The 12,484-nt window shown below is 38.7% G+C and overlaps 3 protein-coding genes across 3 annotated transcripts; all 3 read left to right on the forward strand.

Annotated features, from left to right (window-relative positions):
- The first annotated feature begins 1,024 nt into the window (after positions 1 to 1,024).
- LOC137749453 (probable polyol transporter 4) lies at positions 1,025 to 4,224 on the forward strand. Its single transcript, XM_068489545.1, has 2 exons — positions 1,025 to 1,421; positions 2,523 to 4,224. The coding sequence occupies exons 1-2, from the start codon at positions 1,184 to 1,186 to the stop codon at positions 3,884 to 3,886; spliced, it is 1,602 nt and encodes a 533-aa protein (XP_068345646.1). The 5' UTR covers positions 1,025 to 1,183; the 3' UTR covers positions 3,887 to 4,224.
- Positions 4,225 to 5,777: 1,553 nt separating this feature from the next.
- LOC137749454 (uncharacterized) lies at positions 5,778 to 8,034 on the forward strand. Its single transcript, XM_068489546.1, has 5 exons — positions 5,778 to 5,936; positions 6,140 to 6,354; positions 6,782 to 6,952; positions 7,088 to 7,323; positions 7,597 to 8,034. The coding sequence occupies exons 1-5, from the start codon at positions 5,867 to 5,869 to the stop codon at positions 7,844 to 7,846; spliced, it is 942 nt and encodes a 313-aa protein (XP_068345647.1). The 5' UTR covers positions 5,778 to 5,866; the 3' UTR covers positions 7,847 to 8,034.
- Positions 8,035 to 8,861: 827 nt separating this feature from the next.
- On the forward strand, positions 8,862 to 10,627 carry LOC137708381 (uncharacterized). Its single transcript, XM_068447439.1, has 5 exons — positions 8,862 to 9,044; positions 9,139 to 9,353; positions 9,430 to 9,600; positions 9,712 to 9,947; positions 10,174 to 10,627. Exons 1-5 carry the CDS (start codon positions 8,975 to 8,977, stop codon positions 10,430 to 10,432), a joined length of 951 nt encoding a protein of 316 aa, XP_068303540.1. The 5' UTR covers positions 8,862 to 8,974; the 3' UTR covers positions 10,433 to 10,627.
- Positions 10,628 to 12,484: the final 1,857 nt, after the last annotated feature.

The following is a 12,484-nucleotide window of genomic DNA, read 5'->3' on the forward strand; positions in this document are numbered from 1 at the left end:
TTGTCTTGTCTGTTATGGTGGTGATTGTCTTCTAGATGTGTCACAAAGAAAGAAAATTTTTGGAAGATCCAACCTATGGAGAGACCACCATACGAAGGAATTGTCTTTGCACCTTCACTTTTGACTCATTCTCCATTTGATTCCTCTCCCACAAACTTTTCTCCTCCAATTAGTCCTTTGACAAACTTACCATTTTCTTTGGGGCGCAACTTTTTTCTTCTTCTTTTTTCAACACAACCTTGCATGCAAGCACATGACTATTCTCTCCCAAAATAAGGGAAATATTATACCAAAATATTAAATAATTTCAAACAAATTAACTACTGTATTAAACACTTGAGGTAAAGTATAAAATAAAGGTAGTGCTATATACACATTTTTCTTAATTTTCACTCAAATGAATTGAAAAAAGAACAATGACATAAATTAATAGGGTGCGAGGGATGCAAAAATAGACGTGTGGATAACATCGCTTTAAAACAAATGAGACTTGTACAAAACCTTAGAACAATGAGACGAGTACTTAATATATAATTTCGTCACCACGTGACGTTCTGATCTTGTAAATTATTGTCAGGTGATTGTAAATTTGTTTTATACAACTTGCTCTTACGAGAACCAACGACCATATTAGTAAGATCGCTCTTCTAGATTGGATTCATTGTTTGGATTAATTTCATTATATGTTTGGATACATGTTGTATATTTGAGAATGAATGAAACAACGAGAAATCCTTTTCCACATTGTATTACAATGAGAGCACAAAAATATATAATATTTTACAGACAATCTGCACAGCTGTCACCTGGAAAGCGCCATTGGAGCGGCTGAGCCTGATTAAGTGAGAGGTCGAGGTCCTGTGACGGTGAATCGGTCGCACATGTACAATTGCCGCAAGTGGGTTTTCTTTCTTGCATTGCAAAAAGAAAGGTCCCACCTTTGCCCGCGTCTCAAATTTTTATTTTTCTATTTATCTGCCCTTTTTTTATTATAAATTAATTAATTTATTTTTGTTTCAGATCTAAAACTTCAGCAAATCCCATGGTTCTCCTCCTCTAGCCTCCAAGTATTGGGCAGTCAAACAAAAACCAAACCAAAACCCCCCAAAAAACAACATTTGACTTCTGCTCTGTTCGTTCAGTTTTATGATCAGAAGCAGAGAGATTCAGAAAGATAATCGAGATGGGGTTGGTGGGTGTTCCAGAAATTGGAAATGGAGAAATGGGTATGTCTGGGATTCCATTGGGAACCAAGAACAAGTACAAGAGGATGGATTCTGAGCCCGAGGTCGAGCTCACAGAGGAATACGAGGATGGTGCTTCTCGACATCACCTTCAACAAATCAGGAGCAAAAAAACCAGGAAATATGTCCTCGCCTGCGCCATTTTTGCCTCTCTCAACTCTGTTCTTCTTGGCTATGGTAACTACATGCTTTACCTTTTATGTATGGATGTGTATCTATAGATGTATCTATAGAAATGTTTGTATTTTTGTATGTAATTATGTATTTGTGTATGTACATCTGTTCGTGCGTACGATATGTCTGCTCTGCGTGTTTGTTTTCTGTTTTCGAGCGATATTCTAATTACTTAATCTAAACTACGAGGAGGGGAATTCGAACTTGTGTGTAGAGGGGTGAGCTCTGTTTGTTATTGTTATAGGAAGTTGCTGCTGTCGGTAGACGTTATTAATTGGCATGTGTGTTTTGTTATGATCTGCTTTGTTTGGTTAACTGTTGTACTTAATTGCTTTAAGAATCTTCTGTTCCATTTTATGAATAGTTCCGAACATTGCTGGTAGAGCTATGTGATTTATTTGATTGTCTAAATTTAGATGTAAAAGAAAACGTGAACTTGGGAACGATTGGATCTTTTTCTGGGGTTTTATCTTTCTTTAGTGCTGCTCAACTGTAGTTTGTCCAAATTTTGTCCTGAAATTAATTTTTCGGGTCTAATAAGTTTCCATTCACCACAAGGCACCCGTCTTCCTAACTTCATCAATCTTGTCCCTCCGAAGCCTTGCTCTATCGAAACAGTTGCTAGAAGAGTCACCCACATAGTTTGATCCTGACGATTGGAGATCACTAAACCCTTACATGATTAAAACTTGTTAGAACAATTTTCACCTCTTATTCGCAATTTTCTGTACTTCTCCTCATTATTTATAAGGAAACATATGAATTACAATCTACAAATGGCAAACTTGTTCATGATATCTGTTTACTTCCATGAAAATTTGCTTTGGTACTTATTAAGCACAAAAATGAATAAACACTTTCCATTTATTGTTCTTGGAAATGAATTTCTGAGTGACTGTAGAAGAATAAAAGGGTATACTTATGCAAGAAGGATCTCTGGCTGTATAAACTGATACTGTTTGCGGCTAACTCCTCCTTGCAACACATTAGTAAACAAAAATGATGATGTTCGTACCAGTTCTCAAAGTATTCTAATTTTTAAATTGTTTGAATAAGATGATTCGGGAGAAATGTGTTTAATTGTTTTTTTGTTTGAATTGACAGATGTAGGTGTCATGAGTGGAGCTATCATATTCATTCAGGAAGATTTAAAGATTACCGAGGTACAAGAAGAAGTTCTTGTTGGGATTTTGAGCATTGTTTCACTTTTTGGTAGTTTAGCCGGTGGTAAAACATCAGATATCATTGGTAGGAAGTGGACCATGGCCTTGGCTGCTGTTGTCTTTCAAGCAGGTGCAGCTACAATGACTCTTGCTCCTTCATTTGAAATATTGATGATTGGAAGACTCTTTGCGGGCATTGGAATTGGCTTCGGTGTCATGATTGCCCCTGTTTATATCGCTGAGATATCACCCACCATTGACAGAGGCTCACTCACCTCATTCCCGGAAATATTTATAAATCTGGGAATTTTACTTGGCTACGTCTCAAACTATGCATTTTCTGGGCTTCCGGCACATATAAACTGGAGGATAATGCTTGCGGTAGGAATTACGCCTTCAATTTTCATTGGTTTTGCACTTTTCGTAATCCCCGAGTCTCCAAGGTGGTTGGTCCTTCAGAACCGTATTGATGAGGCAAGATCAGTGCTGATGAAAACAAATGAGAATGAAAGTGAGGTGGAGGACAGACTGAATGAAATACTAGCAGCCGCTGACAATTCTAGTGCGGGGAAGTATGAGGAGAAAAGTGTGACGAGTGAACTAATGAATCCATCTCCTTCGCTTCGTCGGATGCTTATCACAGGCTTTGGAATTCAATGTTTTCAACAGATAACAGGAATAGATGCGACTGTGTACTACAGCCCCGAAATCTTCCAAGAAGCAGGAATAAAAAATAAACAAAATATACTTGCTGCAACTGTTGCGGTGGGTGTCACAAAGACTGTTTTTATAATGGTCGCTATTCTTCTTATAGACAAGCTCGGAAGAAAGCCCTTGCTCTATGTCAGCACGATTGGAATGACGATTTGTTTATTCAGTTTAGGATTTACTCTCTCTGTTCTTGGGAAAGGACAGTTTGGCGTTGCAATGGCAATTTTATCTGTTTGCGGAAATGTAGCCTTCTTCTCCGTTGGAATTGGTCCTGTTTGCTGGGTTTTGACATCCGAAATCTTCCCTCTAAGGGTGCGTGCGCAAGCAGCAGCGCTCGGAGCAGTGGGTAATAGGGTGTGCAGTGGCCTAGTTGCCATGTCTTTTCTCTCAGTTTCCAATGCAATTTCATTTGGTGGAACATTCTTTATCTTTTCTGCAGTCGCTGCTCTTTCTGTCGTATTTGTCTACACCTGTGTTCCAGAAACCAAAGGAAAGTCATTGGAGCAGATTGAGTTGCTTTTTCAAACTGAACATGATCAGAAAGGAGGACAAGTGGAACTAGGAGATGTCGAGCACCTTGTGCAGAAAGGATGATTGATCGGGAAAGCTCATTCGATGAACAGATATATCTTCCACATCTTACCATCCTTGAACTGGTTTGAAAAAGGATACAGATTAATCATTCGTAATTCATCGCAGCGTTCACATAACTGATGGAACTACTGTGAGTCTGAATTTGCTGGATGCGGATTTCGAAAGAGAACCTTGCGCTTGTATAGATGGTTCTCTGCAACCGAATAAAATAGCTACCAGAGGGAGCACATTACATGTTTTGAGTTGAATTCTTTGTTAAGTTTACAGGTTTGACAATGGAATACTTGTAATATGGTTTACAACTATTAGATTTTTCGGAATCAAATTCGTTCATGGTAGTATTCTTGCTGTTCTTGTCTTTGTATGCAATTTCACATCAATGAAAAATATTAACATTTGAAAGGTAAACAGAAACATTGTTATATATATTTTTAGTACTTCTGAATTATGAACATCCTTTAGATGCTTGTAGGGGTGGGCATAAAAACTGAGAAACTGTGAAACCGAACCAAATCAGATGACAAAAACCATAAAAAACCAAGTTCACCAAAACCTCAAACTTGGACAAAAACCGAACTAAACCAGTTTAAAATGGTTTCAATTCCTGTTTCTAATTCTCAAGAACCGAAGAAACCGCACCGAACCATCTCTATTAATTTTTTTAAATCTAATTCTTTAGCCCTTGTTTTATATCAATACTAAGCCCAAACAAAAAATTTATATAAAAAATTTTCAAACCCAAAAGCCGAACGCTTGGTAATTACCTCAAATCATCCATTCAACCATAGCCGTCGTTTCACATTCCAATTTTCATCCCTCTCTCTCCTCTCTTATTTTCCTCATTTATCTATATGCATTATGAGCACTTTAATTTCATTTTAGGATGTACACTTTGATTCTGATCTGAGGCTTTTTATCTTTTTATTTATATTTATATGTAAACTTTCCATCTTCGGGTCACAATTCTAGTAGATCTAGTAGTAGGAACTCAAACTTCCTTGAATTTGTGGTTGAAATATGTGTTTGGTTAGAATTGTAAACCTGCATAAACTGAACTGTACAATTTTAGTAATAAATTTAAGCAAACCGAAACCTCTGATATTTTTCGATTCCAATTTGAGAATGAAACCGGACCGTGCTCACCTCTAATGTTTGTTGGGGCTCGAATTTATACCACCCAGCGGCTTCTACTTTACGACTAGTGCCTCCCATTGTACCACCCACTGCCGTCGCCATTGCTACCTCTTGCTCGTTTTGAGTTTCCATGTGACCCAGTGGTGCAATCCAATGTGCCCAATTGTTTCTGGTTCTCTCAAATTTTTACTTTTTAATTTATAAAGAAATAAAGTTTTGTTCTTCCCTCATGACAATTGCCAAATTTTTATTTCCGGAATAAATGAAGAAAACTTTTCCCATGCCCACTTCGTGCAGTCATCATTTTATGTGACTGTTACTTCAAATTTTTATCTGGGAGAAGGGAGAGAAGAAGAGATAAGGGAGGTTGCAAGTTAAAAAAAATAAGAGAACTTTAACGAAAAACTTCCGGTACTGTTCATTTTAACGAAAAATCATATTTTTACACTAAAATGTCAATCTTGATACTATTCATTTTACCTTTTATTTTGTCTTTATAGTTAAAACTCAAAGTTTTCAAATCTTTTTCATTAGTTTTCCTAAAAAATAAAGATAAAATCTGGCCTCCGATCTACATCAACGGCCAAGATGCATTGGCCGACAGATCCTCACAAAAATCTGGCCGCCGATCTACATCAACGGCCAAGATGCATTGGCCGACAGATCCTCACAAAAAGGTCCGGGTAAGTGTCGCTCAACGTGAAGACAAGAAGCAGTTGACCAACAAATGCTCATCATCCAACTACTTAATATTCCCTCAGCTCCAAGTCTCTCTCTCTATCTTGATTAATTTTCTCCTCTCACTCAAGAGTCCATACTCTCTCTCTCTCTCCATCTGTCTCAGCAATGGAAAATATCGAGCACAAACACGTGGAAGTAAGAGGACTCAAGCTTCACGTAGCTGAAATCGGAAGCGGTACGTATCATCCTTCCAATAGTTGTCATTTGATCTTAACATAACACCAGACGTTTTTGCAAACTTAGGACATAAGTATAATCGTTCTTTACATTTGGTTTTATAATACCTAGGGTTTAAAGATCCGTCGAGGATCTTCTTTGTAATTTTCTTTCTGTTGTCAACAAGGAAAAGAAAAATGATATGCTGATGAATTTGCGCAGGTCCAAAGGCTGTGGTTTTCCTTCATGGATTTCCGGAAATATGGTACACGTGGAGGCATCAACTGGTTGCTTTGGCAGACAAAGGCTACCGGGCAATAGCCATTGATTTCAGGGGCTATGGACTTTCCGAGCAGCCGGCTGACCCTGAAAAGGACACCTTCATTGATCTTGTCCACGATGTCGTTGCCCTTTTGGATTCTTTGGCCATTAACAAGGTAATATTAATTTAGGAGGATTTTAAAAGACTTAGATTTTTAAGGATTTCTATATGGATTTTGATGGATTTCCGTGGACTTGGTTTATGATTTTGATGGATTTTTGTAGGGACATTTCTTTGTATTTCTCTTTAAGATTTCTCAATGTAGTGAATGTTCCTGTTGATCTAACTAAAGTACACACACCAGTCTCCCGTAATCGAAATCCAACTCCGTAATTTCATTTTGATTTAATGCAGATCTGTTCTCATTTCTCTGCCCTACATGTAATTGGAATAAAAATTTGAGGCTATCGGGCAATATTTAGGGGTAATTGTGTGAGTCCATCTACAATACGTATGTCTAAGAACTCACACTCACTACATTTTCGTCAAGAACTTGAAGTTAATTATATGCACACAGCCTAACAGAATGTTATTGGTACTAGGCTTTTCTTATTGGGAAAGATTTTGGAGCACTGCCTGCATACTTAGTAGCTGCTCTCCACCCGGAGCGTGTATCTGGTGTCGTTACACTAGGTATTCCTTTTACGTTACCAGGTCCTTCTGCTGTCCAAAATCATCTCCTTCCTGAAGGCTTCTACATATCAAGGTGGCAGGTATGTATATGCATTCAATTTTCCATCAACACCTTCAGTTTTCGGCTAATAATCTCCACACTGGCATGTTCCAATCATTCATAAGCTTAATTATTCGTCTATGACACTAATTAGGTTCTTATTACCTAATTCCAGGAACCAGGGAGGGCAGAAGCAGATTTTGGTCGCTTTGATGTGAAGACGGTGATTAGGAACATCTACATTCTCTTCTCTAGAAGTGAGATCCCAACAGCTGCTCCTGATCAAGAAATCATGGACTTGTTTGACCCTGCAACTCCTCTGCCGCCAGGGCTTTCGGAAGAAGATCTTGATGTCTACGCATCTTTGTATGAAAAATCTGGATTCCGTTATCCATTGCGAGTTCCATACAGGTAGGTACCAAAACATAATTCTGTTCTCACAAGAAATGCTGTCCTTTCTCTAGTCTAGCAGTTAACTAAGATGTGAGTGTGTGTTGGGAAGTACTTCTGGTCTAAATGCGATGCTTATTTATTGAATGACGTAGCAGTATTTGATTGATCCAGTGTCGCTCCACTTAAACCTTATTTATCAGTAACAAGATGCATGTTGACACGTCATTTGGTGAATAAATTTGAAGACTCCCGAAATATCATTTCATTATTAGAGTGCCTTTGTTGCTGCAGAACCTTGGCCGTGGATTGCGGTATAACTGATCCCAAAGTCTCGGCTCCATCGCTGCTGATCGTGGGCGAGAAGGATTACGTCTTAAAATTTCCCGGGATGGAGGACTACATTCGCACCGGGGCGGTGAAGCACTTTGTGCCGGATCTGGACATTACATTCATCGAAGACGGGAGCCATTTTGTGCACGAACAACTTGCAGAGAAAGTTAATCAGCTGATCCTCACATTCCTTGACAAGCATGCTATCTGATGAGTATCTGCTCAATCAGCTTAATGCGCCTGAGGAGTGAGGCATGATATATAAGAAGTAATTAGATTTTAAAAAAATGTGCTTCGCAAATGTCACCCTACTTATTTATTTTTGTTAATTATCAAATATTCTGGAGAAGATATTCGAATTTGGGACCTACAATATAGTGATAACTGCTTTAAACTCGAGCTATAAAACCCCACATTTATGACGTACTTCTTAAGTAATAGATGATCGATAAATATTAGAAGTTGGAGAAATATTTCGAATACAGTCAATCTTACATCATTAGTAGTTTGCATCAGTTTTTAAACATAATAACAAATAATGTGACAACTACATTAAATTTATGTAAATTAAAAAAATAAAGATTCGAACTTTAGTGCAAAGAATGTAACACACCTCTCTACTCAAGCCGGCTAAACATAAATATGCGTAATACTGATGTAGATGTCAGTATCTTTAGACAAAGAAATTTGTCCAAAGCATCCACTTACCGTCCAAAGCAAAATGCTTTAGTTTTTTTTTTGGGTAAATCACATTTATGAAAAGAATGGGAAGGAAAAAACGAAGGACAAAACAAACCAAAAACAATGACGCTGCACAAGAAATTTCCATGTAAGACAATAACGTTTTGGTTGACAAAATTGTTAATATTCCCCTATTCCAGGAAACAAATAAAATAAAAGCAAATTATTCAAACACTAACCAGCTAGTCAGTTAAGGAAATGGATTATCTCCGGATCCCTTCCTCTTAATTCATTAAGTTCAGAGATCTGAACTATTGAAATTTGATCAAACGGCTAAAGTTATTATAACTTTTAAAATAAATCTTTATTTATAATCGTTTGATCAAATTTCAATAGTCTGGATCTCCGAACTTAATGGATTAGAAGAAAAGGATCGGGAAAGGATCCCTTTGCTGTCAGCTAATACCACAATGTAACTTTGGACCCACCCCACAACATCATCTCATGAACCCGGATCCTCACCGGATCCTCTTTGTGAGGATCCGGGAAACTGTTGTGAAGTTAAAAAGAAACATGAAAGACTGAGAGATGACAATAAATTAACGCTTTCTCCTCTCAGTGCTGCTGACTAATCTTCGGGAATCTCTCTCTGGCGCTCATGGAACAGATCCAGCACAGACATGTGCAAGTTAGAGGACTAAAGCTTCATGTAGCTGAAATTGGAAGAGGCAAGCTCCACAATTCTAATACCACCTCAACATCCCACCCACTTTCTTTGTCAATTTGCATCACTGATTCACTGCTTTCATGCTGTTTCTGCAGGTCCAAAAGTGGTGCTGTTCTTGCATGGATTTCCAGAGATATGGTACACATGGAGGCATCAAATGGTTGCTGTCGCAGACAAAGGTTACCGGGCGATAGCCGTTGACTTCAGAGGCTTTGGGCTTTCCGAGCAGCCAGCTGAACCCGAAAAGGCAACCTTGAAAGATCTTGTTGACGATGTCGTTGACCTTCTTGATTCTTTGAGCATTAACAAGGTAAAATATTAATTACAAGAATTTAAACTTCATTAAATTCAAAAATAAAAAGCTAATGTTTAACTATTGAAACCAGGTTGTTCTTGTTGGGAAGGATGTTGGAGCTCTGCCTACATACCTAATACCTGCTCTCCACCCAGAGCGTGTATCCGGCATGATAACAGTAGGTGTGCCTTTCCTCAACCCGGCTAACTCTCCTGTCCGATTTGATCTCTTACCCGCAGGCTTCTACGTATTAAGATGGAAGGTACATTCATTTTTTCCATGAAAATTTTTCATCTGTCATGAATAAGAACAATACAAGGTTGATCACTTACTAATTTCCATGCAAGATATTGCTATTCTTACCTAATTCCAGGAGCCGGGGCGGGCAGAAGCAGATTTTGGCCGCTTTGATATCAAGATCGTGATACGAAACATCTACATTCTCTTCTCCGGGAGTGAGCTCCAAGTAGCCGCTCCTGATCAAGAAATCATGGACTTGGTTGACCCTGCCACTCCTCTACCACCATGGTTTTCGGAGGAAGATCTTGCAGTCTATGCATCTCTATACGAGAACTCTGGATTCCGTTATCCCATCCAAGTTACATACCAGTAAGTAACAAGAACAAGAACTCTTACTTTAATTTCCGTTTTCACCGGACATAAGTTCCTTAATTTCTCCAAAAGTTTTAAGCCTTCGATTTCCTAGTATGTTTCTGCTCCTGTCCTTTTTTTTGTCTTTTTTTTTTCCAACGAGAATAGGAGATGAGGAAAATAGATTGGTCCTAACATAACACATCCATGAACAGTATAGTTTCATCTGAGTTTCCTTCCACAGATCCAGAACTAAGGTCGTGGATTACGGATTAAGCAGCGATCCAAAAGTGCCTGCTCCATCACTGCTTATCATGGGTGAGAAGGACTACTTCCTGAAATTTCCGGGAGTGGAGGACTACTTACGGACTGGAGCAGTGAAGCATTTTGTACCTGATTTGGACATTGCATATATTGCAGAAGGGAGCCACTTTGTGCACGAACAATTTCCTGATCAAGTTAATCAACTCATCATCAGTTTCCTCGAAAAACGTGGTATCTAATGCAGATGCTCAATGTGCCTAAGAACAATATTTAACTAGGAGAGGAAATATCGAAGCATTACCTAAAAGGCGACGCCTTGCATTACATATTTGGGAATAAAGAAAATGTAGCTCCTGTTCCTCTGTACTGCTATCTCTACTTGATTGATTTGCCTATTTGTTCTGGAAGTATGCTCCCTTAATTTTCCAGAGAAACTTGCTATTTGTTTTCTTCTAATTTAGGTTAATGAGATTTATTAAAGGAAATGGTGGCCCAACAAAACCAGCCGGCACATCCAAGTCACAAATGACGGCAATAAATCCCAACAGGAAAACACACCGGCAAACTCTCAATTTTTCATATCAAATTGATAATATGGATGTATAACTCATGTGACTCATTGACATTTAGTGAAAGAGATTGATACAACCTCCAATTGATCAAGCTAACAAATTTTATTGCTACTGTAAGATTTAAATACAGCTTATAGAGAGGTAACTGAACTAAATGGAACCGTATATCTTCGGGTTCCTGGTCAGAAAGGTTTGCATATATACACATTTACTCAGTAGTAAATTACAATGAGTGATGGTAGTTTCTACACATGAGGCTTCCCCTTGTAAAAAGACCTTTTAGTGTTCGTAATCAGGAAATTCGCCTAAGAAGGTTCAACCATGTCAAAAAAACGATAAGCCATAAGTCCAACTCCTTCAAACAAGGAGTAGGGGCCATCACCTCTATGCTTATCACCCTGTGATATAAGCTTGTGAGCTCTATCGAGTAAGAAACAAGCAAAATCTTTCGCTCTGTATAAGAACATTTCCTGTTAGTTGATAGAGCGAGAGGATCATGTATGCGTTTCCACTAATGCCATGGCAAATCCCCACTCCTTAGCAGTCAACGTTTCCAGACAACCTCTGCAGCATGCGGCTTCCAGAAATTCTTTATCTCCAAAAACCTGGGATTTACCATATCTTTAATCTTAGACTAACTCACAGAGAAGAGGCAATACAAGTTAGCGTGAATAATTTGAAGAAACAGACAAACAAAGGTTTGATTCAATGGGAGAAGAAGAGACAAAAATTGGAAAAGAATATCACTTGATTCCTCGATCCTCAAAAAAACATCATGAGGTTTATAATGCAAGTTCAAGGGAAGAGTGACACAAATTCTATATTTCCACCACACAATGAGTGCCTTGAGGAGAAGTTTCTCTGGGAAGCAGCGGTTGTAGCTCATTAACGTTAATGAAATGTAATCATGATCATATAATTCATAAGTGGTGTACGATAAATGTCTACTTAGAAGCTCAAATGCAAAAAGCCAACGAGTTCAACTGTGTACTGAAGAACCATTTTGAACAAAGACAACCACATGAAGTTTATTAGCAAACAATTGAAAAGCAGCACATGAAACTCTATGCATGAAAAGCACAATCAAATTGATACCTTAGCAGTTTTGGCAAGGGTGAGGGCAATTCCGGGTCCCATGACACCAGTGCACAAGAACATCTCGATGTCTATATGACGCCAGTGTGCGTTGGCCTGCCTCGTTTTGTGTGTCGCATTTTTCATGTGACTAGCCGGTTTCATTATGCGTGCGACGATTCGTTTTGTGTGCTAGAAGTCCGTCTCATTATGCATGTGACGGCCCGCCTCATTTGCAGGCCTCGTTTTGCTTATGCAGCCGTCTCGTTTTGCGTGGCAAAAGCCCAACTTATTTTTTGTGAGCAAAGCCCACCTCATCTTACATTCGCCTCATTCTACGTGTGCAGAGTCCGCCTCATTTTGCATGTAGAGTCCGTCTTGTTTTGCATGCTCAGAAATTGTATCGTTTTGCGCCCACCAAGCAAGAATTTAGGGTTTAGGGTGAATAATATGTGAAGGCTTACAAGTGCACTATATGGTGAATGGTGGTTTCACTTATAATTTCCCGAAACGGTGAATAGTATCCTTTTGGCAGGCTTATTCGTGCCTTGCCTTTCTCATGCCTTTTCCACGCTTTGGCATGACATGTTTATTTGTGCCTTGCCTTTGTCATGTCGTGCTTGTTTGGATCTAACCTTCACAAAA

This window comes from Pyrus communis, chromosome 11 (assembly GCF_963583255.1).
Source record: "Pyrus communis chromosome 11, drPyrComm1.1, whole genome shotgun sequence".
In the NCBI taxonomy this organism is placed as follows: domain Eukaryota; kingdom Viridiplantae; phylum Streptophyta; class Magnoliopsida; order Rosales; family Rosaceae; genus Pyrus; species Pyrus communis.

Coding starts and splice junctions, on each gene's coding strand:
- LOC137749453 (XM_068489545.1), top strand. CDS start 1,184: ATGGGGTTGGTGGGTGTTCCAGAAATTGGAAATGGAGAAATGGGTATG. Junction 1,422..2,522: donor CTCTGTTCTTCTTGGCTATG/GTAACTACATGC, acceptor TTGAATTGACAG/ATGTAGGTGTCATGAGTGGA.
- LOC137749454 (XM_068489546.1), top strand. CDS start 5,867: ATGGAAAATATCGAGCACAAACACGTGGAAGTAAGAGGACTCAAGCTT. Junction 6,953..7,087: donor TCTACATATCAAGGTGGCAG/GTATGTATATGC, acceptor ACCTAATTCCAG/GAACCAGGGAGGGCAGAAGC. Junction 7,324..7,596: donor CCATTGCGAGTTCCATACAG/GTAGGTACCAAA, acceptor TTGTTGCTGCAG/AACCTTGGCCGTGGATTGCG.
- LOC137708381 (XM_068447439.1), top strand. CDS start 8,975: ATGGAACAGATCCAGCACAGACATGTGCAAGTTAGAGGACTAAAGCTT. Junction 9,045..9,138: donor TGTAGCTGAAATTGGAAGAG/GCAAGCTCCACA, acceptor CTGTTTCTGCAG/GTCCAAAAGTGGTGCTGTTC. Junction 9,948..10,173: donor CCCATCCAAGTTACATACCA/GTAAGTAACAAG, acceptor TTCCTTCCACAG/ATCCAGAACTAAGGTCGTGG.